This window comes from Globicephala melas, chromosome 2 (assembly GCF_963455315.2).
Source record: "Globicephala melas chromosome 2, mGloMel1.2, whole genome shotgun sequence".
Classification (NCBI taxonomy): domain Eukaryota; kingdom Metazoa; phylum Chordata; class Mammalia; order Artiodactyla; family Delphinidae; genus Globicephala; species Globicephala melas.
The window spans coordinates 135,005,306-135,028,979 of record NC_083315.2 but is presented as its reverse complement, the minus strand read 5'-3'; the positions used below and the strand labels follow the sequence as shown (position 1 = coordinate 135,028,979).

Here is a 23,674-nt window from a genome sequence, read left to right as displayed (position 1 = left end):
AATGAATCAACAATATATATTAAATAAGTGTCCTTAAATAGAAACACACATAAAACAAAGCTATGTACTGATCAACTGTCAAAAATGTGATAATCAGAGGCTCACAGGAACCTAACCTTGTATTTCCCCTAGAAGCAGTGGCTCAGTATTTGCTAATTCAATGTTTCTGGTGACTCTATAGGACATAAGTACTATAGATAATGAAAATCAACTACATATGCTAGAAATTGGTATTCTCTATTCTACTCTTATTCCCAAAGTGTTACAGCAGAAAGTTTTAGTTAATAAAATTCCAAAACAGTCCTGAGTACACTGAGCACTGAGTCAGAAGACTGAACTTCTACAGTACTACCTAATTTAACACTGTCCTACACAAGATCTGTTATGTCACAGTTTTGATGTGCTGGTTATATTTTTCCAGTATATATTAAAATAAATACATCACTATTAAAAAGTTTTAGGTGGACACATGCATATTACCAAAATTATCTCATGCCCCATCCAGTGATTCACGTACCAACACTTTGGGGAAATACTGCTATAAATACCATAGAAAAAGTCATTATCAAACTTTTCAATTATGAATACCCCTTTTAATAAGGAAATTTTGTAAGCCCCTACCTGAAAATAGTTATGCTTTTCTTAATTCAGATCAGGAACACTACTGTAGATTATAATACAAAATACAGCATTCAACATGGAAACAGTAACCAAAAAAGTATGATGGGATTCGAAGTGAATATTCTAACAGACAATACATCAAGAAGCAATATTTTGGTGTATACCTGTAACTGTGTCACACTGCTGAGATAATGGCTTAGGAGCACATCTTTGATCTGAAGACTCTGCGTTAGTTACAGGCTGCTGCATATAGGTGGAATGTCCCATTAAGATGTTCTCTGCTGCTGCTGTCAGCCTGGGCCTTTGTCCTTCACTAAGTTCACCTACACTGTTTTCCAAGTCCTGTAAAAAGTAGAAACCATTGTTACAAACATTACATTAAAATCAAGTCAAAACAAGAAATAGTTGTCAAATGTATCATGATGCAGACCACATGACTGCTTGAAAGCTATTTTAGGAAGTCCTTATTATGCCACATACACACTACAGGAAAGTTAGTTTAATAAGATATCTAAGTGCAGGCTTTGTTCTCCATATCTTATTTCTTATGAAGTTAAATACCCATCATCTGTTTTCTTCAAGCTCCAAATTAGACAACAATAAAACACACCGGAAAAATGTTATTATTTAAAACACTAAATGCTGTCACACATTATACATTGTTCATACAGCTTAATTAGAAGAATAGAAAATTCACCTCTTGTTCTTTATGAATGAAAATTGGCTAAAGTTGCTAGTGTGAACTTTATAATAAAACAACTGATGAAAATGTACAAAAAGTATGAATATGTTTATCAAATATACAAAATAAATAAAAACTAAAAAAATGATGAATTCTATTTTCTTTGGGTATTAAAAATAATACGCCCTAATCACTAGCGCATCTTGTGACTTGGAGATATTCTAATAAATGAGTTTACTAATCAAGAACTGAATAAAAATTCCAGTATATGAGAGTTCTCATGTTTTTTATTAAAAGGAGTTTAATTTCAACCAAGTAGAGTTTTTTTTCCTAGAATATATGAAGAAATCACTGCTGAAACATCTTTGATGACTCTGTTGATTACAAACTAAAATCTGTTTAGCTCATCATTCAAGATTTTCTACAATTTGCCCTAATTATCCTCTACAGATTTGTAGCTCCCTTTATCCTGTAATCTGACTTTTCTTTAAGAAAAGTTGCTCAACACTCTTTAAAAAGAAAAAGATTGTTTTGCAATTAATATAAAACCCTTGGAGATTCTTGGGCAAAGTTTAGAATGACAGCAGATACATTTTCCCTAGAAATTAATTAAAAATATTTCACAGTGCCTATTTTACTCTGCCACTACCATATAAATGTTGTGCAATATATAGTACCTTCTCTGTTGTGAACCAATTTTTTTAAGGTACTTGTAACTGCTGAACTACTTAACACCTTAATACTCTATGACCCTACTGAAGATTTAGCTTCCCTATTCACAAAATGCTCTCGTACTCATAAGCAGTTATCATTTTAATATTATACTCAAAGCTCAGACTCATGTCAATTCTAAGTTAGGCTACCTATGATCTCTAGTAGTACACCTGGCCCATCCACATAAATGTACAAATTGCAGTTTTGTCATCAGACTACTCTCACTGACCTGATGCTCCCTCTGGGCAAAGAGTTGTTTAAGCACAAAGAATGGTTACTATTTTCTTACCAAAGCAATATTTTAACTTACAAATGTATCATTACTACCAGTTCTTATTACAAACAAAACAAATGTTTGATAGTTCTGTAAATGTAGGATAACACACTAAATGTCGCTGTTAATCAGACTGGCAAAAATTTAAAATTAAAAATATCATATGTGGGCTTCCCTGGTGGCGCAGTGGTTGAGAGTCCACCAGCCAATGCAGGGGACACGGGTTCGTGCCCCGGTCCGGGAAGATCCCACATGCCGCGGAGCAGCTGGGCCCATGAGCCATGGCCGCTGAGCCTGTGCGTCCGGAGCCTGTGCTCCGCAACGGGAGAGGCCACAACAGTGAAAGGCCTGCGTACCGCAAAAAAGAAAATATATATATATCATATGTGGTGTTGGAAAGGAATCTCATATAGTTGAAAAGCAATTTATTAGTGTCTGTTTAAATTATAAATGCTCGTGCCTTTTGAGTAATTCCACCCCTCATCTTCTATAGAAAAGCAATTCCTCATAATGTAAAAAGGGTTTTATTCTTATTACAGTTTGGAGAGAAAAAAAATTGGAACCAATCTAAAAATCCTTCAACAGTGGAATAATTAAACTAGGGTATACTACATGGTAGATAAAAAGGATATGGTGGATCTTTAGGATTTATAGTTAAATTTTAAGAATCAGATGGCAGAAAAACACATACACATACCTCAAAATTATCCACACATGACCACACACAAACATACACAACCACACATATGCAAATGCTTAGATGCTTAGAAAAAGATCTGGAAAGGATAAACTTCCAACTTCTGGGCTTCTGGTCTAGCCAAGATGGCACACTAACAAAGGCTGCCAGCTCCCTGTCCCCAAAACAATGTTGTAGTAACTACATATGTGGGAAGAAACCAGGATTCTGAGAACTAGGTAAAAGTTGTGAAAAACCACTAAGAAAGACTGACGACTAGCTTGACTTGGTGTGTGTGGGGAGAAAGGGGCTGCATCCTGAGGAGGAGGGTCGCTAGAGGAGGTTTAGTGAGAAGAAAGATTGGTACAAAGTGCTGCTGTCATTCCCTTTTTCCTTCATTAACGTGAGATCATCACTGCTTGTCCCTTAACCATAAAGATCTTGGCAACAATCTGGGCTGCAGATATTAGTACCCCAGAGTAACATCAGGGAGCATGAAGGCCCAGCCGGGGTAAAAAGTTATAGGTGACATCTGACCAGGAACCCATGACCATTCATTCCTTCACTCTCTCCCTTCTTCACCCCAGGACAGGAATACAAAACTTCCCAAAGAAACTTCTTCCTAAGGGTTTTAAAGACACAACAACCATCAGAAACACTAAACGGTAGAGTACCAGCAAACAGCAGTGGCCACGATCAACAGTGGTTCTGTGCTGCCTGAGACGCCCATCCCTGGGGCTCATCTCCTCCTCTCTTCTTATATTCACAGGAACAGACTATGGCCTGATTTTCGTCCTTACGCAATACGATTTCTCACAGAATAGCTTATTCCCACCGCCACCACCCCACCCACCCCGGCCCCGGAACATGAGTTCATATACCAAAAGAAACAGATACTCTTATAAAGCAGAAACTAACACATCATTGTAAAGTAATTATACTCCAGTAAAGATGTTAAAAAAAGAAAAAAGAAAAAAAGAAACAGATACTCGAAGAATCAATTAGTGTTTAAAAAAAAAAGTGAAAAACGTTAATCATACATACATACACACAAGGAATAAAGAAAGATATTAACAATGTGAAACAAAAAAATCATTAAAAAAAAAGAACCAAGTAAGACTATCAGATATGAAAAATATAATAAATCAGATAAATAGTAGGCTAAAGAACAACTTAGTGGTTGGCAGATCAGATTGAAGAACTCTCCCAGAAGAGAGTAGGAAAGAATGAAGACATAGAAAGTCTAAGAGATAAAACAAACAGAAGCAGAAGTTTTAATATCTGGAAATAATAGTTCTAGCCAGAGGGGGAAAAAATGAGAGGAAGAAAAAAATTGAAAAAGTAGTGAGAGAAATTTCCCAGCATTAAAAAGATGGAAAAGTCTGAGCATCGAATTAATAAATGAACCAATATGACTGATTTCCAAAATGAAGGAAAGCGGGATTAGTTAGTGGAACTTCTAAACTACACTGACATTTCTACTAGTTTTTGTGCCATTTGTTTGTCTCATTTTCTCTCTCCTCTTTCTCTCTCAGCCTACTGGTTTCTATACTAAGCAGCATGGTTTCTACAGCTATGAGAGTACTTTCTTGAGTTTAGCAACAGCAATCACAACTAGTATCTTTCCAGTGAAATCAATTTTTGGTCAAGCTAAGTAAAGTTGCAGAAAATTTAGTCATTTTTCAATAAGAAGGAGTAAGTAAATTTCCATTTTTTCCATTACTAAGTTCCATATCTTTTTTCTTCTACCTTTCCTAAGAATTAAAATTTTTAAGATAAAAATTAATAGAAAATAAAGCCAGCCATCTCCTTGGATTCTGTATAGTCTTCAGATCTTCAGCTCATCTAAAGCCAGTTTCACACCTGTTCAAGCAAAGACAACCAAATACAATAGAAAGAATACTAAATAGAATCAAGAATCCTAGTCCCACCTCTATCATTAACCAGCCTGAGCAACAACACTGTACATTTCCACCTGGAATTTCCTTAAGCACCTTAAACTTAATGTTTCAAATCAAATTCATTGCCTTCCCCACAATACTTAGCACTCTTCTCTCTGCTTTTCTAAGCCAACAGCTACACAACCACAACTTCCCTTAACCAGTGACCAATTACTGCCAATCAGTACTCATATTTAAATCTCTCTCCTTTCTATTTCTACTTAACTGCCTTTGTTCATGTTCTCATTCTGGACTACTCCAGTGGTCTTCTGACAAACCTCTATCTTTCCCTCACTTGTCCACGGCTCCATATGTCTTCCTAAATATCTTAGCCTGTGACTCCCTTGCCCAAAAATATCTTAAGGGGCTCCATAGTGTCCAAGCCTTACCATGGCCTACAAGGTTCTTTGCGATCATATTGTTCAATCTACTTCTCCAGCTATTTGATCAGTTACTGCATGGCAGAGTAATTGTTTAAGCTCTTTTCTCCCTACAGGACTGTAAGCTGCTTAAAGGTAGGGACCCTGCCTCATTCATCTTTGTACCTTTTCAGAGGTTGTGTCTGGCATATAGTAGATACTCAGTAAATGGTTGCAGAAAGAAAGAAAGAATGAATGAACGATCCTCACAAATCATTTGAAAGGGCTTCAGCTTTTTTCATCTGTAGAATAAGAGAGTTGGAACAGATGGCCTAAATTCCTTTCAGCTGTAAAAGTCATAACTACGGTTCTAGGTTAAAGTTACTGCAAGGCTGATCCCTGAGTAAGCTGAAGTATTAGAGTGCTTTAACTAAAAGTAGGAATATTTTTGTTATCTTTTTCCTGTATTTAGATCTAACAGAAAAAAAAATTAAGGTTAAAAAATACCTCTGAATGATAGACCATTTGCTGTGAAACTAACGATTCCTGGTTTTGTTTAGCAAGAAGAGAAAGAATTGCATCAGCATGAATTTCTTTATGGGGCATCCTAATCACTTGTCCTTCGCTGGGAGGATCATCTTCCTAAGTAAAATATAAAGACAATACAATAAAACAACAAAAATTAATGCATCAATTACATTTTTCATAATTTATGATTAATAAAACTTAACAGTCATCATGAACATGGTCATATTAGCACTTTACAGAAAGAAGATGGACTCTTTATTATCATTTAGATCTCACTTCCATTCGACTATACTAAAAACCCTTTATTTTTGCCTCAAATGTAAATAACAGTATAAAATAATTGGGTTACATTTAAACTAGGGATTTACTATAAAATCATATGAAAATTGGACCCTTTGTCCCATGTGATTGAGTTACAATGATTCATAAACGTTTTATACAGTGTCATCAAGTTTTTGGCTCACACGGTTTCCCTGCTTCATGTTGATGCAGCACACAAAGCTGCGCCCCCAGCGTGGCAATGGGGGCAAAGCACTGTAGCAGTGGTGCAACCTGGACCACAGGCAGAAATGAAAAACTGCAGAAATACGCTGAGGCACCTATAGACCTTTGATTGTCCATTTGCCTTTGCGCTGACAGCCAGTACTCGCTAGGGAGCAGGTACTGAAAGCCCTAGTTGGAAGACCCAGCTTAGACTTCTTGGTGCCTCAAAATAGACCAGTCCCGAAAATGAAGGACAGTGTGGGCCACAGTCAGAAAACTGGATTCCCTTGTAAATACAAGGATTAGCATGATTTTAAACTCCATTAATAGTATTTTTTTTTACTTAAGTATCTTACATTTAATGAAATTAAGTTTAACTCTGGAGTACAAGTCTTTATCCCCCAGGTGGACACAGATAAATACCTACTGGTACATAACTGCAAAGTTAGTCTTTTTCAAGATTGTACTTCTGCATGTGATTTTATCATGAATTTGTAGCATATCTGATTTAGGCTTAGTAAAAATATCAAAATTAAAGTTTAGTTTCAAATGTAAAAAAAGAAAGATGTTATAATTTAGTCCTGGTTCAGTTCAGCTATTTAAACAAACTTAAATGTGCTTTGGCACCATGATAAAGTTCTAAGAATGGATAAAAATGCCCTAATGACATATTAAGTAAGCCAAATGTTAGTGTAATGCTCCTCTGAAAATAAAGACTTCTCCTTTATGCTTCCCCCCCATATTATTTTATAAAAGTGATTTCCACTCTCTTCAGAACAGACTCAATTACTTGTAATAAATAATTACTGTTTAAAAAGTAACTGCTATTAAAATCTTATCAAAACTCTCCTTCATTAATTATTTCATACTCCTACATATAGTAAAGCAAATTGTTTTAACACATTACTTGAATATATGAATCTCCAGATTTGGCATCTTTACCCTGTTGTGTCTTTAATAGTGTAAAGATGCTACATGGCATCTTTTGCTTTTTGTTTGTTGGACTTGACAAACACCGGACACACACACCCAGCTGCTTGCAACTCAAGCTTTAGGATTCATATAGCTCCTATTAGAACTCAAAATTTACAGTTTTTAGCTTAAGTTGATAGCTTAAGATGAAAGGCAAATTATCATGTATCCATATAAAAAGAGTTGTGGATCTATCACTATACAGCTATGTGACACAAACAAGTGATTTAACCTCATTCAATGCAAAGTAAAATGAGTAGTTATTATTTTTAACAAAGAATGAGCATCATCTTTTGGGATGCTTTTTAAAAATATACAGGTTTAGGCTTCTAACCGCCCACACACATGCATGCATACCATATAACACTCATGACCTACCAAATCAACATATCAGAGGGTGGGGGCAGGATGCATATTTCTAAAAGCTCCACTGGTGAATTTAATATACAATCCTAGTTTACATCACTTGAATAGGCTGCTTTAAAGAAATTTCTAGGGAGTTCCCTGGTGGCCTAGTGGTTAGGATTCTGGGCTTTCATTGCTGTGGCCCAGGTTCAATCCCTGGTCATGGAACTGAGATCCCGCAAGCTGCGTGGCACGGCCAAAAAGAAAGAAAAAATAAGAAATTTCTAGCATTATGATTGTAAGGGGATAGAAGGGCATGATGTTTCAAAAGTACACCAATCTCTTTCTTTTTTCATCATGATCCTATATAATGATACAAATGGAAAGATAAAAATGCAACTAGACTTCTAAAACTTCCAGTCAAGGTGGAGTAATAAGAACCAGATACACCCACCCCCTTGAAACAACTAAAAAATGGACAAAGTACGTGAAAAACTGCATTTCAAGACATGGAACATCAGGTAACAAAAGACAGTGATCCCTGAGAAATGAAAAACAAGTCAGAAGAACCCTATGACTGCTCCAGCTTACCATCTGGGAGTTCCCAGGCTGTGGCACAGGAGCCTAAGCTAAGAAGATGGAGATGTAACTCCAGGGAGGCCAAGACAGCTAGAGTTCATAAGACGGACGGCTAGAAAAGTGAAAGCTGCAGAGGGAGAAAACTCTGGAAATCTGCAGAAGATCCCCTTTGAGTATTAAGCTAAGTACTGCTCAGCAGATGCTTTGGAGATAACTACATGAGGCTGGAGGAATGAGCACCTGAGAAGGGACTGGATATAACACTGCCTGATGCTCACACAAGGCTTGGATAATGGTTGTTCCCACTAGCCAGGCTGGAAAACCTCATTAATGAGGCACTGGGTGGAGTACATAGAAGTGTCTTCTCTCCATAGCGGGGGATAAATAGCCCTAGATTGAGTACTGTTCTGGTACTGCCTAACAAATCTTAAAAGCAAGACTCAAAAGGGTAAAACTGTCTCTAAGTACTTAACCATGTCCTGAGCAAAGCTCCAAAATATTTATAGTAATATAAAACATAGAAGGAAAATGTCTATGCAAAATTTTGGCAGATGAAATTAAACAGCTTTTCTTTCTTTTATTTAATTTATTTATTTTTGGCTGCATTGGGTCTTCATTGCTGAGCACAGGCTTTCTCTAGTTGCAGTGAGGGGGGGCTACTCTTCGTTGTGGTGTGTGGGCTTCTTGTTGCGGTGGCTTCTCTTGTTGCGGAGCACGGGCTCTAGGCACGCGGGCTTCAGTAGTTGTGGCTCGCAGGCTCTAGAGCACAGGCTCAGTAACTGTAGCATGCGGGCTTAGTTGCTCCGCAGCATGTGGGATCTTCCCGGACCAGGGCTCAAACCCGTGTCCCCTGCATTGGCGGGCGGATTCTTAACGACTGAGCCACCAGGGAAGTCCTAAACAGCTTTTCTCAAAGATTAAGATATAATTACCATATTATCTATCCATTCCACCCCTAGATATTTGCCAGAGAGAAATGAAGGCATATGTCAATACAAAGACTTGTACACAAGTCTTCATAGCAGCTTTATGTGTAATAGCCCCCAACTGGAAATGAACCCAAACGTCCATCAACAGGTGAATAGGCAAACTGTGGCACATCCATACAATAGAGCACTGCTCAGCAATAATAAGGAATGAACTATGATACAAAGTATAACACAGATAAATCTCAAAATAATTATGCTGAGTTAAAACAATCAGACAAAAAAAAAGAATACATGCCACGTGATTCCATTTATATACATCTAGAGATGCAAACTAATCTATAGTTACAGAAAGTAGGTCAGTGGTTACTGGAAGAGGTATAGAGAATGAGAGGAATGATGAGAGATGAGAAGGAGGGATTACAAAAGGGCCTGAGGAGAGATTTGGGAGTGATGGATGATGAATATGTTCATTACATTAACTGTGGTAATGGCTTTACAGATATATACATATGTCAAAAATTATCAAATACGTTTTTTTTTTAAAGAGCAACAATAATAGCAATGCTTAGCAAAGGCTATGGATGAATGTAGATGAAAGTTGAGCACAACTACCCTTACTTGCTTAGGTTGTTTGAAAACACAAAAAGTAAAGATTTCTATTCCTTAATAATTTTCAAAAGAAAATCCCTATTATCATTTCTGTATGGTATTTTTATATATATTATACATGTTGATATATTATATATGTTAAGATATATATTTTTAAATGCGAATTTTCCTTCCATAAAGCTAGATAATAACTAGGAGAGTTAGTACCCTTGGGTCCTATTTCAGTATTTTTTAAATTATTTTTTAAAATCTTTACTTATTTATTTATTTTGGCTGCGCCAGGTCTTAGTTGCGGCAGGTGGACTTCTTAGTTGCGGCATGTGGACTTCTTAGTTGCGGTATGCGGACTCTTAGTTGCAGCTTGCATGTGGGATCTAGTTCCCTGACCCCACAGCTCCCCAGGGATCAAACCCGGGCCCCCTGTATTGGGACCACGGAGTCTTACCCACTGGACCACCAGGGAATTCCCAGTATTTTTTTTTTAAAGCCACTAAATTCAATTATTTTTTAGCATAAAGAATTATAATCACGATTAGGGAAAAATTACAAACGTATTATAAGAGAGTTGGTTTCCACAGCTAAGGTCCTGCCTGAAACACTGTAAAGGCAACATATCCAGGTGACAATGTGCGTTGACTTAGATTTTCATTACCTAATTACATTAACTGTGTTTTTCAACTACTGGAGCCACAGGGGTTAACAACAATTTTCTATTCATTCTCACGATTATGATAATGAAATGTGTAAATATGATAATGACATGTGTAAGAAACCTTAAATTCCTTCATGGATATTTTATTAAATTTTATGACTATAACTCAAATATTTGAGAAAAAACCCTGATCAGTAGCAACAAGTTCATCAAGATATTCTTCATCTCAGAATTCAATGTGGAGTCAATCACTTCTTACCATTTCGAGGGCATCATGCAGAGTACTGGATAAGCTATCATTTAGGTTTGTCAGATACAGTCCTTCATCTCCTAAAACTAGAAATTAAAATGCAAAAATTTGGAAAAAAGAAGAAACATAAATATAGTAAATAATCTCACCATAAAGCCATAGAATATTACACTTAAAACTTACACAATAAAAATACTGGCAAAGTTCATAAATCATAGTTCACAAGCTATTCAATCTCACTAGCTCTTTGAAAAGCACATTTTAGGGGCTTCCCTGGCGGCGCAGTTGTTGGGAGTCCGCCTGCCGATGCAGGGGACGCGGGTTTGTGTCCCGGTCCGGGAGGATCCCACATGCTGCAGAGCGGCTGGGTCCGTGAGCCATGGCCTCTGAGCCTGCGAGTCCGGAGCCTGTGCTCCGCAACGGGAGAGGCCACAACAGTGAGAGGACCACGTACCACAAAAAAAGAAAAGCACATTTTATAACAAAGATGAGATTTTTGTTTCACTTACCAGCTTGTCAGAAATTAAAAAGAGCTATTAAACATCAACTGTAACCATGAAATTAAAAAGAGGCACTCCTATATACTACTGATATAATTAATAACTGATTAAAATTAAAAACCGATTCACCTTTCTGGAGAGCATGTTGGCAATGTATTGCTATTTAATTTTATTTTTTTGGCCACGCTGTGTGGCTTGTGGGATTTTTTAGTTCCCCAAACAGGGACTGAACCCAGGCCCCTGGCAGTGAGTGCATGGAGCCCTAACCACTGGACCGCCAGGGAATTCCCTATGTATTGCTATTTTAAAGGTGCATACTCTGACTCAGCAATTCCACTTCTAGGCATGTATTCTAAGGAAGTTATCAGTTATGGAAGTTCACAAAGATAAATAAATATATGTGCAAGGATGGTCAGTGGAGAGTTATGTATAGTATGAAAATACTGAAAACAAGCTAAATGCCCACCACTATGGCACTGTTTTAGCAGACTACCCAGCCACTACAAAAAAGAGGCAGGGCTATATGTATTAATATAGAAAAATGTCTATAACATATTTAAGGTTAAAGAATTCAGATTTCAGAATAATATGTATAATATGACCCTACTTAAAAGGTAAAAATATATATACATACAAATGTATTTAGGTGTCTATATATGCATAGAAAAAAAAAGATTGGAAGGGTATACCCCAAACTTTCAACAGTGATATTATTTCTGGAGGGTGGGATTTATGAGGGAGATTTTACATTCTGAGGTTAAGGTGTAGAAAAGTTAACTTGCGGAGTCCACGTTCTTTCTACTATACCCTGTTACATCTTGAAAATTAAGTAAAAACACTTTAAACAGAAAAGCATTACTTAGGAATTATCATAAGCTAACCAGTGAAATCAATTGATGCAAAATTAACTTACTCTTACGAGCCACTTTTTGACCACAATTAAATAAAATCTCTCCTTCAGAGATGGGTCTATCTAAGGTTTCAGTTTCAGTGGCAGTAACGCTCAAGGTACTCTCCACTGTTGATGAATCTGAACTTGACATCTGTATGGGGGAAGGGGCCTTGGTGCCAGCAGGAAGCGGCATAAGGGGAACTGGCTCTGGAGGTGCAGGCTGAGCAGGGAAGTCCATGCTCTCAGGTTCTTCATCCTTGGCCACAGACATTACACTAAGAAGAAAGAGACATAGTTTGAATGTATTACATCGGTGAAGGCCTATATTAATTTTTATATAAAAAATAGATTCAAAAGTACTATGTCTCCTTTAGACATTTCTATATCAATATATAGATATATCTATATATTTCTATAATCTGCACTACTATAATTAACCAACAAGATTTATTTTTCCAAAATCATCTTCATGCTTTAATCACAGACCATCTTGAAAGTTCTACCATCTCTAAAATAAATCTACATAGGGATATATGGTAATATAAAAGTCAACTGATCATAGTAAACGAAGATTCACACTGGGGAAAAATCTTCTTCTATTTTATTAACAATATTATAGTTATCTTTATTTTAATCTGTTTCCCCCAAAATTTTGTTTTAAAAGAAGAGAACTGAAAGTATAAATAAATCTGGTAAAAATTTTAAAAACATAAAATTTATGAAACTTCTTCCTACTAAAGTATAGATTAGCTTGTGGTTTATCAACCTTCGTTTATCATTTCTGATGTTTTCAATGGGTCACCTAAGTCAACATAAGATGAAATGTATAGTTACTAAAAATGAATATACTGTCATTTACATAGCTCTCGGGTGAAGTTCTTTTTGAAGAGAGTTGGGATTCTCTTCTTCCAGTGGCAGGTCTCCATTACTCCATGGCTTGGGAAGCTCTGGGCTTGACATCTTCAATTTATCAATAGAAGTCTCTGACAAAGTTGGGGTAAGAGCTGCTGCGGGAGGAGGTGTAGTTGCAGGGGTAACAGTTGGAGTATTAACAAGTGTGATGGGAGGCATATTATTTCCTAAAGGTTTTTTGTAAAAGCAAAAAAAAGTCAATAAGAATTCCACAGGAAGGCAAGATATATTGTTTAACATTTTGGCATACAAATAATGGCAACAAGAATTAATAATAATAATGATGGCCATTACTGGGAAAAGCTCCAAATTAATTTAGTGAAGTACAAAAAATAACCTTGAAAAGACATCACTTTCAACATCACCATGAACTTAAAATAGTCTAAATGTCTACTAGATTATATACTTTAAAAAGTGGTAACCAACCCCTTAGTTTCCTTGTAAGAAAAAATGACTTACTAGAACCTAGTAAGCAACAGGTATGTGTATACTAATCTATAAAGACTCTTATAAAACAAACCATGATATTTTATTTAATAGTTGCTAAAATTAAAACTGAGTTATAGAAATAAGGTTTCTACCTTCTTCAGCAAATATTTCTTTCATGGGAAAAGCTACATCATGATCTGAAACACAGGGAGAAGAATCTGGAGTTTTTACCAACACACGCTCCTCAGGAGGTGATGAAGGTGAGAGAGGAGGAGTTGGCTGTGGGGTAGCCACTGGGGTACACACTCTTGCCTAAAATAAATAAAACAAGGTAAGTGGTGCTTACAATCCCCAAATAAGGGTAATTTGAAAAATAAAATGATCTCATTCAGAGTTACATAAAATTTAAATGGATGGGGGGTAAAAATGGAGTCCTCTGTATCCTAGCTCTTGAACTTCTAGTTAGTTTCAAGACCGGACTACAGAAAGCCTCCAGCAACTGAAACAGCTCTGCCTCTGAACTAGGTCCCCTTATCTAATATAGAGAGGAAGATTAAACAGACAGCTGAAGATCAAACCCAAACACAAACTGGGTAGACCATGTAACAGAAAGAGAGCATTTTAACTAATTGACAAGATTATCAGAAACCCCCTTTCAGTACAAAAGAACAAAGCTTATAAAAAGCAATGGAAGGATAAGAAAAAGTAGGAGGGATAAAAGGAAGACAATGTAGAGATGGAAAGTCCTGGGAAAGAAAAAAGCACACATTTTAAAATCAATTTGTTAAACAGGTAATTCAAACAATTCAAACTTCAAAAGGATGATGGTGAAAATTAAGTCTCCTTTCCTACCCATGTCCTATCTACTTAGTTCCTTTCCTCAGAATTATCAAATATAATCTTGTCATTTTTTTATGTCCAGAATACTCTATTTTTAAAATTTTTTATACAATTTTTAAAGGTTACACTAGGTTTACAGTTATTATAAAATATTGGCTATATTCCTACTTTAAAATTTTTTTTATTGAAGTATAGTTGATTTACAATGTTGTGTTAGTTTCAGGTGTACAGCAAAGTGATTCAGTTATATATAACTGAATATATATATTCTTTTTCAGATTCTTTTCCACTATAGGTTATCACAAGATATTGAATATAGTTCTCTGTGCTATACAGTAGGTCCTTGTTGTTTATCTATTTTATATATAGTAGCTTGTATAAACTACTAATTTGTTAATCCCAAACTCCTAATTTATCCCTTCCCTACCTCTCCTAGGTAACCATAAGTTTATTTTCTATGTTTGTGAGTCTTTCTGTTTGGTAAATAAGTTCATTTGTATCATTTTTTTAGAATCCACATATAAATGCTATTGTATGATATTAGTCTTTCTCTGTCTGCCTTAGATAATCTCTAGGTCCATCCATGTTGCTGCAAATGGCAAAATTTCATTCTTTTTTATGGCTCAGTAGTGTTCCATTGTGTGTGTGTGTGTGTGTGTGTGTGTGTGTGTGTACACACCACATCTTCTTTATCCATTCATCTGCTGATGGACACTTAGGTTGCTCCTATAACCTGGCAATTGTAAGTAACGCTGCTGTGAACGTTGGGGTGCATGTATCTTTTCAAATTAGTGTCTTTGGTTTTTTTGGATATATACCCAGCAGTGGGATTGCTGGGTCACATGGTAATTCTATTTTTAGTTTTTTGAGACTTAAGTCATTTCATATGTGTATAGATTTTCTATAGAATAAATTCCCAGAAGTGAGACTGCTTGGTTAAAGGGCTAATTGCATTCTTAATTTGAATACATATTACCAAATTTCCCTCTACACGGTTATATTATTTTATCAATGCAATAACACCAGAAGGTATGAGAATTCCCAATTCCCAAAGATTTGCTGAACCATGGTGTTAATCAAACTTTTAGAGTGTTACCAATTTGATCAGTAAAAATGGATTCAATGATTTTTTTTTCTCACTATCAGTGAGACTGACCATCTTTTTGTATGTATGTGGGCCATTTGTATTTCCTTTTTGTGTGTGAACTGTCTGGACATGTCTTTTCCCCATTTCTCTATTTGTCCTTTTTTTCTCTTTCTAAAACATATTTTTATAGTGGGGTGACTGGCCTTTATTCTGTATTATGAGTTGCAAAGAGATGCACAATTTAAAAATTATGAAGCATATCAGAAATTCTATAGCATTGCTTAATTATTAGCATATTCTTAGCTTTGTTTTTTAAGTGATAGAAATATACTATGTTTTATTCTTCTTGACTGCATAAACCTATAGCCTAAGACAGTTGTTTTCAAATATAATGCTACTGACTCATCATCATGAGAGGATTTAAAGGTATCCTACTAGTCTTGGTAATGGGTAATAATGATAAACAATGAGTTACTGAGTATTTACCAAGTTCCAGGCCCTAGATTAAGCTCTTTTATATACCATCTTATTGAATCTTCCACAAAATCTTCTATGATGGCTCACAAGATACAGTATCATAAAGATGTCAATTCTCCTCAAATTAAACCAATCAAAATTGAATTAATTCCCCCCCAAATCCCAACAAAATATTTTACAGAACTTGAAAATTAATTTTAAAACATATATCAAAGATGAAAAGGCCAAAAAAAGCCATGGCAATTCTGAAGATAAGGAACAATATGGCAATGGGGGAGGGGAACTTGGCCTCCTTAATATTTGGAAAGCAGATTTTGGTAAAGCCGTCATCATTTAAACTCTGAGTATTTTATCTCTAGTATACAGATAAGACTAAAGTAACAGAGCTGAGGGTTCATATTCAGAACTTCCCAACTCCAGAGTCCATGCTCTCAACAATTACATTTATTTCTTATTTATACTGATTTTTCTGTATTTTCTCATTAAATCACCCTTATGAAAATATCCGAAATATATGGGCAGAAGACAAACCAAAGTTAATTAGCATAGAGATAACCACAATTCTGATATTGGCATGCATTACTAATGAGCTAATAAATAAAGCACAGAACAAAAGTATGTACCAAATCTCTGGCACACTAATCACACTACACCAATTACATTACACCAATCTCCATAGAATTCAAACATGTAACTTTATGTTTGTACCTCAGATGAGTCAGTTTAAATGTTTCACCTATATAAAATGATGTTTTTATGATCAACAGGATCAGAATCGACCATTAAGTTTTAAACAGTTGGTAATACAGAGTACATTCTGGTTTTGTATAATTTCTTTTTCTTTTTAGTTTTTTAAAATTTTCATACAGTTTTTAAAGGTTACATTCCATTTACATTTATTACAAAATATTGGCTCTACTCCCTGTGTTGTACAGTACATCCTTGAGCCTATCTTACAGCCAATGGTTTGCACTTTCCACTGCCCCACCCCTATATTGCTCCTCCCACCCTCCACTGGTAGTGGTTTTGTATAATTTCATGTTGCTATAATAAATTAGAAACTCTATTTAACATAGAAAGGCTGATTAAACAAACAATAACAAAAATGTCTGAAATATACTTTCTTTTAAAGATTAAAAATATCACTTTACATAAGAACCAAAAGCAGTACATGTGATTTTTAGCTATATCTTGAATTTTAAAAGAATTAGCTATAAGGATATTCTTGGAACAACTGGGGAAATTCAAATATAGACTCTATATTATATAGTATTAACAGATCCATGTTAAATATGGAGAGCATAATAATGGTATTTTGGTTATGTAATAAAGAATCTTGTTCTTAGGAGATACTACTGATGCTTTTAGAAGTGTCATGATATCTGCAACTTTCAAATGAGTTTTAAAGCATATATAATAAACAACATATAAAGACAGATAAAGAAAATGTGTCGAAATGTTATCAGCTGGTAAATGTAGGTAAAGCTTACACAGATGTTCATTGTATCATACTTTCAACTTTCTATAGATTTTAAAGTTTTTAAAATAAAATGCTGGAGGAATTGTTATTGTAATCAAAGCCACAAGAAACCAATCTCCACCACAAACTATGGTCTTATGACCCAATTTAAAATCTGTCCATTTTACTGTTCTTTAACAAAGGTATCAAAAATTCCCCAGGGCTCCAAGTCATGAAGGAAAGTCACACTTACCAGCAAGTGTGTTTTGCTTATTGAAACATCCCCAGAAACACTTGTAACAACAGGACCTGGCTTCTTTGCTTCTCTGTCACCCAGCAAGATGGCAATGGTTTCAGCAAGAGCTTCATTCACAAAATGCCTAATAATGTCTGAATTCACAGGAACACCGGCATCAACAAAAAGCTGGAGGGCACCACTGCTGGTTCCTTCCACTAAAAAAAGGAAAGAATTTCAGAGTAAGTGTGCAGGAAACATGCTTGCATTCTAAGCCTTAATTCTTAAAATTTTAGAGATGTGAACATATGTGTATGAGATGGTGTGAGGAGGAATAAAATGAAAATACAAAATCTACTTATTGTGACAGAGAATAAGATGGTAACTCACATAATGAACATCCTCTCTAAACAAACTAAAAAGGGGAGGAAAACATCTAGATGAAAATTTACTTATATGGCCTCTTCCCTACCACTACAACATTTAGTGATAAAAAGGATTTGCAGGGACTTCCCTGGTGGTGCAGTGGTTAAGATTCCATGCTCCCACTGCAGGGGGCACGGGTTGAATCCCTGGTCAGGGAACTAAGATCCTGCATGCCGCTCAGCACGCCCCACCCCCCCCACACAAAAAAAGATTTGTATCCACATTAAATGTTTTCATCTGAAAACAATCCACATTTCCAAGAGTAGGGCACCAGGAAACACTGTGATAGATCGTGGCAAAACACAGGGACACAATGACTGTGGGGGGATTTTAGAGAAATGGCAGCTTCTTCATAAATATGAAGACAAATCTTACTTCCGTCTAGTTTCAGGTACTTCAGTTACTAACATTACAGGCTAATCCTCCTCAAACTTTTAGAGTAGTTTAGGTGCTTGATGTCAGCAGCTCTATAGTATATTAATTTTCCAAATGGGTTGTACTTTTCACTTGTGTGAATGTACATGAAATTCAGTAAAATTTCCTAAACAGACTTTATTAGGCTTAAAGTGGTTATATTTCTAAAGCACTGTGTGGAAAACATGTAAACAGTGATCTATAAAACTTGATGGAGACATGACCTCTCCAAAGAGTACTCCTTAATTAGTACAACTATGGCAGCATTACAGAGAATTCCCTAATAGGTAGGTACAGGTGTCTTGGGATCACTTGTTGAGAGATAAGTAATAGTAATTTACTCTGGAGCTCCATAGCAAAGACTATCACAATCCCAAATTTATATTCAACAGTATATATCAACACATCTCCATTTTTAGTTCCCATAATTCATTGTTTTGGCATGACCAAAAATCAGAATATCTCTGTTATAAAACCCAAAAGTCCTACCCAGACATAGGCAAAACAAAAGCAAACACACATGCTTTTAAAGAAAAGGGAACAGGATCTAAATACCCTCTATATTAGACCATCTTTCCTTAAGGCTACAAAGCCTGAATTAGTCTCACTGAAACCACCACCCGACCCATGTGAAGGACTGCTAAGAGGACTATCACTAGCCCTGATTTGCGCTAGCAGGAGAGACTGGTGGAGAGTCCAAGCACTCCAAAATATGCCATCGAGGTGTATGACCTAGCAATGAAGAAAGCATCTGGCAGTTTGGACAGTATCCATCATAAACCGGACAAATCTTTGGAGACACTTGTTTGTTTTCCTGGACTGGTCTCCTTGTCTTGGGACTGCTGAATACCATCTCCACAACAAGAATTTTGACCAAAAGCTACAGAAGTCCGACTATCTGTTTCTCCAAGGCATATTTCATGGTCCTTTGCCTTTTTAGCTTCCAGCCCTTTTTTATTCCAGTTTCACTTGGTATTTTCCATCTGTTCCTTTTTCAACAGATTTTGAAATAGTCTCAGAGCAATTATTTGTATGAACTGGTTTTGGTTTTCTTTTGGATTTGTATTCCTAGATGTCTTCTTCTGAAAAAGTATCTTCTAACATGACAAAATGATTTTATCATTAAAGAAGCACTAATCTTAAGTAAAAAAAATTTCCTCATAACTTTGTTGGTCATTTTATTCCTTCCTTCAAAAAATGAGAAGATGAAAGAAAACCTGGGATAGTAGCAGTGGAAGAGGCATTCAAGTTATACTAAATAGGAAGAATTAATCAAATATAAGAATAAATTGCATGGAGCCAGGACATTGGACGTGGCTGGGTGTGGACTGAGGAAGACCAAAGAAAACAAAGTAGAACAAGTGATATTCCAAGGCTTTGGAAACTGGGCACTTGGAAAATAGTGGTATCATTAACAGAAAGAGCAACAAAGGAGAAATAAGGTTGGTTAGAAAAATGAGATGCATTCTGGACACACCAAGTTTGGTATGCCAGTGGAGCATCAAGTGAAATATTCATCAACAGGCAAAACTGCAAGTTTACAGCCTAAATGTGTAGCTTAGGGGTCATCAACTGACACGGGATAACTATCGCCAAGAAGAGACTAGAAAAACAGAAAAGAAAGAGGGCAGGGGACAGAAGCTTGGGGGAAATTTTTTATTCAAGTAGAAAAAAGATGAGGAAATGAGGTCCTAAAGAAATTAAAAAGATAAGGGGAAGAACAATAGAATGAATTCTAAGAAACCAAAACCAGTAGAACATTTTAATAATTAGAGGTAGTCAACAATGCCCATACTAGAGCCTTCTAGGAGAATAAGGATTTGAAAAAAGGTTATCTCTGAGAACCAAATGCTGTAAGAGAGGAATTTCATTAACGAGAAGGAAGAAGAAAGCCAGCTCATAAAAACTAAAGAGGAAGTGAGAAATGAGAAAGTAAAGCAGTAAATAAAGACTCTAATGTCTAGGATTTAGGCAGTTAAGGGGTAGTTTAAGAAGGAGGAAGAGGAGGTTATTCTGGACTGGAAAGAAGTGGAAAAAAAATAGAGGTAACGATATATAGGAATGTTAAAAAAAAAAAAGAGCTAGAAAGCTGGAGAACTTATACCATCCAATTTCAAGACTTATTTTTAAGTTACAATAATCAAGAAGCCCAGTGTTGATGTAAAGACAGACTTGTAGATCAATGGGACCAAACAGCAAGTCCAGAAACAGATCCAAACATATATAATAGCCAGATGATTTCCAACAAAGGTGTCAAGGCAATTCAGCAGGAGGAAGGATAATCTTTTCAACAAATAATGCTAGAAAAATTGGATATCCATACACACAAAAAAAATCTTGATCTTTACTTCATTCCACATATAAAAATTAACTCAAAACACACCATAGACCTAAATTTATAATCTAAAACTATAAGGCTTCTATAAGAAAACACAGGAGAAAATCTTAATGATGTTGGGCAAAGATTTCTTCAACAGTATACCCCAAAAATCACAAGCTATAAAAGAAAAATTGATAAATTAAACTTCATCAAAATTAATCTCTGGTCTTCAAAAGACAATGCTGAGAAAGCAAAATGTAAGATAAAAACTAGGATAACACATTGCAAAACATATGCAATAAAGGACTTGTATCCAGAATAAAGAACTCGATAATAGTAAGACATAGACCCCAGTTAAAAACTGAGCAAAAGAGTTTTAAAGATACTTCATCAAAATTAATATACAAATGACAAATAAGCACAAGAAAAATTGTACAACATCATTAGTTACTGGGGAAATGCAAACAAAACCCACAATGAGATATCTCCACATGCTTAGTGAATGGCTATAATTAAAAACATTGACAACAAGCATTAGTAAGGATGTGGAGCAGCTGGAACTCTCATTCACTGCTGGTTGGAATGCAAAATAGAACAGCCACTTTGGAAACATTTAGCGGTTTCCTATAAAGTTAGATATCTACTTACCATATGACCAAGAGAAATTAAAAGATGTATGTAAAAGAGTAGTTTGCAAATACACATAGCACAGCTGTATTTATAATAGTCAAAAACTAAGACTACAAATGTCCATCAACGGGTAACTGGATTAACAAATTATGGTACATACATGGAGTGTAATATTTATTACTATATGCAACAACATGACTGTCAAAGCATTACGCTAAATAAAAGAAACCAGACACAAAAGACTAAATACTGTATAATTACATAAGTATGAAATTCTAGAAAAGGCAAAATTCAATGATAGAAAGTAGATCAGTGGTTGTTAGGGTGTAGTAGGCATGGGAGGGGGTTAGGGATTGACTGCAAAGTGGCATGAGGGGACTGTTGGGGATGATGGAAATGTTTTTCTATAACATGACTGTGTGGCTAACACGTGGCTGTGTTTGTTTAACAAAACTTGTCAAACGGTACACTTAGAATTCATGAATTTTATGGTAAGTAAATTATGCCTCAAAAAGCTAATGGAGAAAGAGGGGGAAGAAGAGGGAAGGAGAAGAGGATGAAAAGGAGGAAGAAGGAGGGAGAGAAGAGGAAGAGGAAGGAGGAAGAAGAGGTGAATGGTGTGGGCTCCCTAAAGAAAGAGGCTCTATCCATTCAGGGAATACTTAAACTCTTCTTAGGTGTCAGTCAAGGGCTAGGCTCTAAAGGAGAATCACGCTTACTTGTGAGTAATTTATAGTCTAGTGAGTGAGACAGATATGCAAGCCAATCATAACACAGTTTGATGGTTACTATAACAAAGGTACACAGACACAGGGGACTCCCTGGTGGTGCAGTGGTTGAGAGTCTGCCTGCTGATGCAGAGGACACGGGTTCGTGCCCCGGTCCGGGAACATCCCACATGCCGCGGAGCGGCTGGGCCCGTGAGCCATGGCCGCTGAGCCTGCGTGTCCGGAGCCTGTGCTCCGCAACGGGAGAGGCTACAACAGTGAGAGGGCCGCGTACCTCAAAAAAAAAAAAAGATACACAGACACACAAACAAACACACACAAAGTGCTATGGGAAAGAATGGAGAGATTGGGGGTAGGAGGGATGGACGCTGATAGCATAATCTGAATGCTGCAGTATGTAATAAGGAAGTGAGGGAGAAATAACTTCCACTACAGAAAACTGGGAAATGACACTGAAAAGAAGAGGACTTTTATCTTTTGTCAACCAAGGACTATGTGACCTCTAGAATATATAAATCCACAACAACCTGAAGGTTTTGTCTTATAGTAACAAAAAAAGCTAAAGGATTCCATTTCACTTACCAATGTCAGAAGTCAATGGCTCACTGGCCTCACTGACTGAGACACTGATGTCAGCTGTGGCCTGCTGTTGGACTGGAAGAAGCCCAGAGATCATTCTTGACATTATTTCTTGTTCTACCCTGGGGGAAAAAAGTTAAGGATTCCTAAATTTAGTTGAAATGTATAGATGGTTAGAAATAACACCCTTAAAAATAACTGGTACCGGGCTTCCCTGGTGGCGCAGTGGTTGAGAGTCCGCCTGCCAATGCAGGGGACACGGGTTCGTGCCCCGGTCCGGGAAGATCCCATGTGCCGCGGAGCAGCTGGGCCCGTGAGCCATGGCCACTGAGCCTGCGCATCCGGAGCCTGTGCTCCGCAACGGGAGAGGCCACAACGGTGAGAGGCCCGCGTACCGCAAAAAAAAAAAAAATAAATTAAAAAAAATAACTGGTACCCATGGACACAAACATTTAAATGTGAAAGCAGTCATTCTGAAAGTTGAATCTGGAAAGAAGAAAAACTTCAAATATATCTCCTAGAAAAACAAACCGAATCTCTGTGTGGGAGACAGTTTATCAAATTAAAATCTTTCTGATCAGTCTAATGAAAACTTTAACAGCCCTTGTAAATTCAAAATAAGGTTTAGGTCAATGATTACCTGGCATATCATGCACCTAAAATGTTGGGTTCCCTACTCTGAAAGCACATATAAAACCCCACAAGATCAAAGCTAGAAAAGGAGTCCAGCTGCCCTCTCTTCAAGGAAATAAATATATAGATTGCAACACAGGTAGTTTTCCTCTAAAAAGGGAAAGAAAATTTACTTTCAAGGTCATTTTTAGGAAGGGAAGTAGGAGAGGAAAAGGAAGGGAAACACAATAAGAGACTGCTTTTTTTGTACATTTCTTCAGCGAAGCTAACAGCCTTCTTAATTATTATTATACAAGTAATAGATGTTCATTGTAAAAATCAGAGAACACATAAAAGTTAAAAAAAAAAATAAGGCTCACTCACAATCCCAGATTCAAGAATAAACAAAGTTAGTTAACAATTTGGTATTATTTTTCAATATTTTTCCCACGCACATTTATTTTTGAGTGAGCTCTTCTAAACTGTGGTTGCATCATTAGTATCCTGCTTCATTTATGCAC

General features: G+C 36.3%; 1 protein-coding gene across 6 annotated transcripts in view; it reads right to left on the bottom strand.

The window, feature by feature from the left end:
- Nucleotides 1-23,674, bottom strand: part of KIAA0586 (KIAA0586 ortholog) — a 106,950-nt gene that overhangs the window by 41,527 nt on the left and 41,749 nt on the right. For all 6 annotated transcript variants that reach the window (XM_030855110.3, XM_060294859.2, XM_060294858.2 and 3 more), the window contains 8 exons: nt 22,545-22,663; nt 17,463-17,662; nt 13,499-13,658; nt 12,865-13,084; nt 12,027-12,280; nt 10,623-10,699; nt 5,774-5,908; nt 786-963 (listed from right to left, as the gene is read on the bottom strand). In XM_030855110.3, the coding sequence (XP_030710970.2) occupies nt 786-963; nt 5,774-5,908; nt 10,623-10,699; nt 12,027-12,280; nt 12,865-13,084; nt 13,499-13,658; nt 17,463-17,662; nt 22,545-22,663 (1,343 nt within the window). The remainder of the gene's footprint in view (nt 1-785; nt 964-5,773; nt 5,909-10,622; nt 10,700-12,026; nt 12,281-12,864; nt 13,085-13,498; nt 13,659-17,462; nt 17,663-22,544; nt 22,664-23,674) is intronic.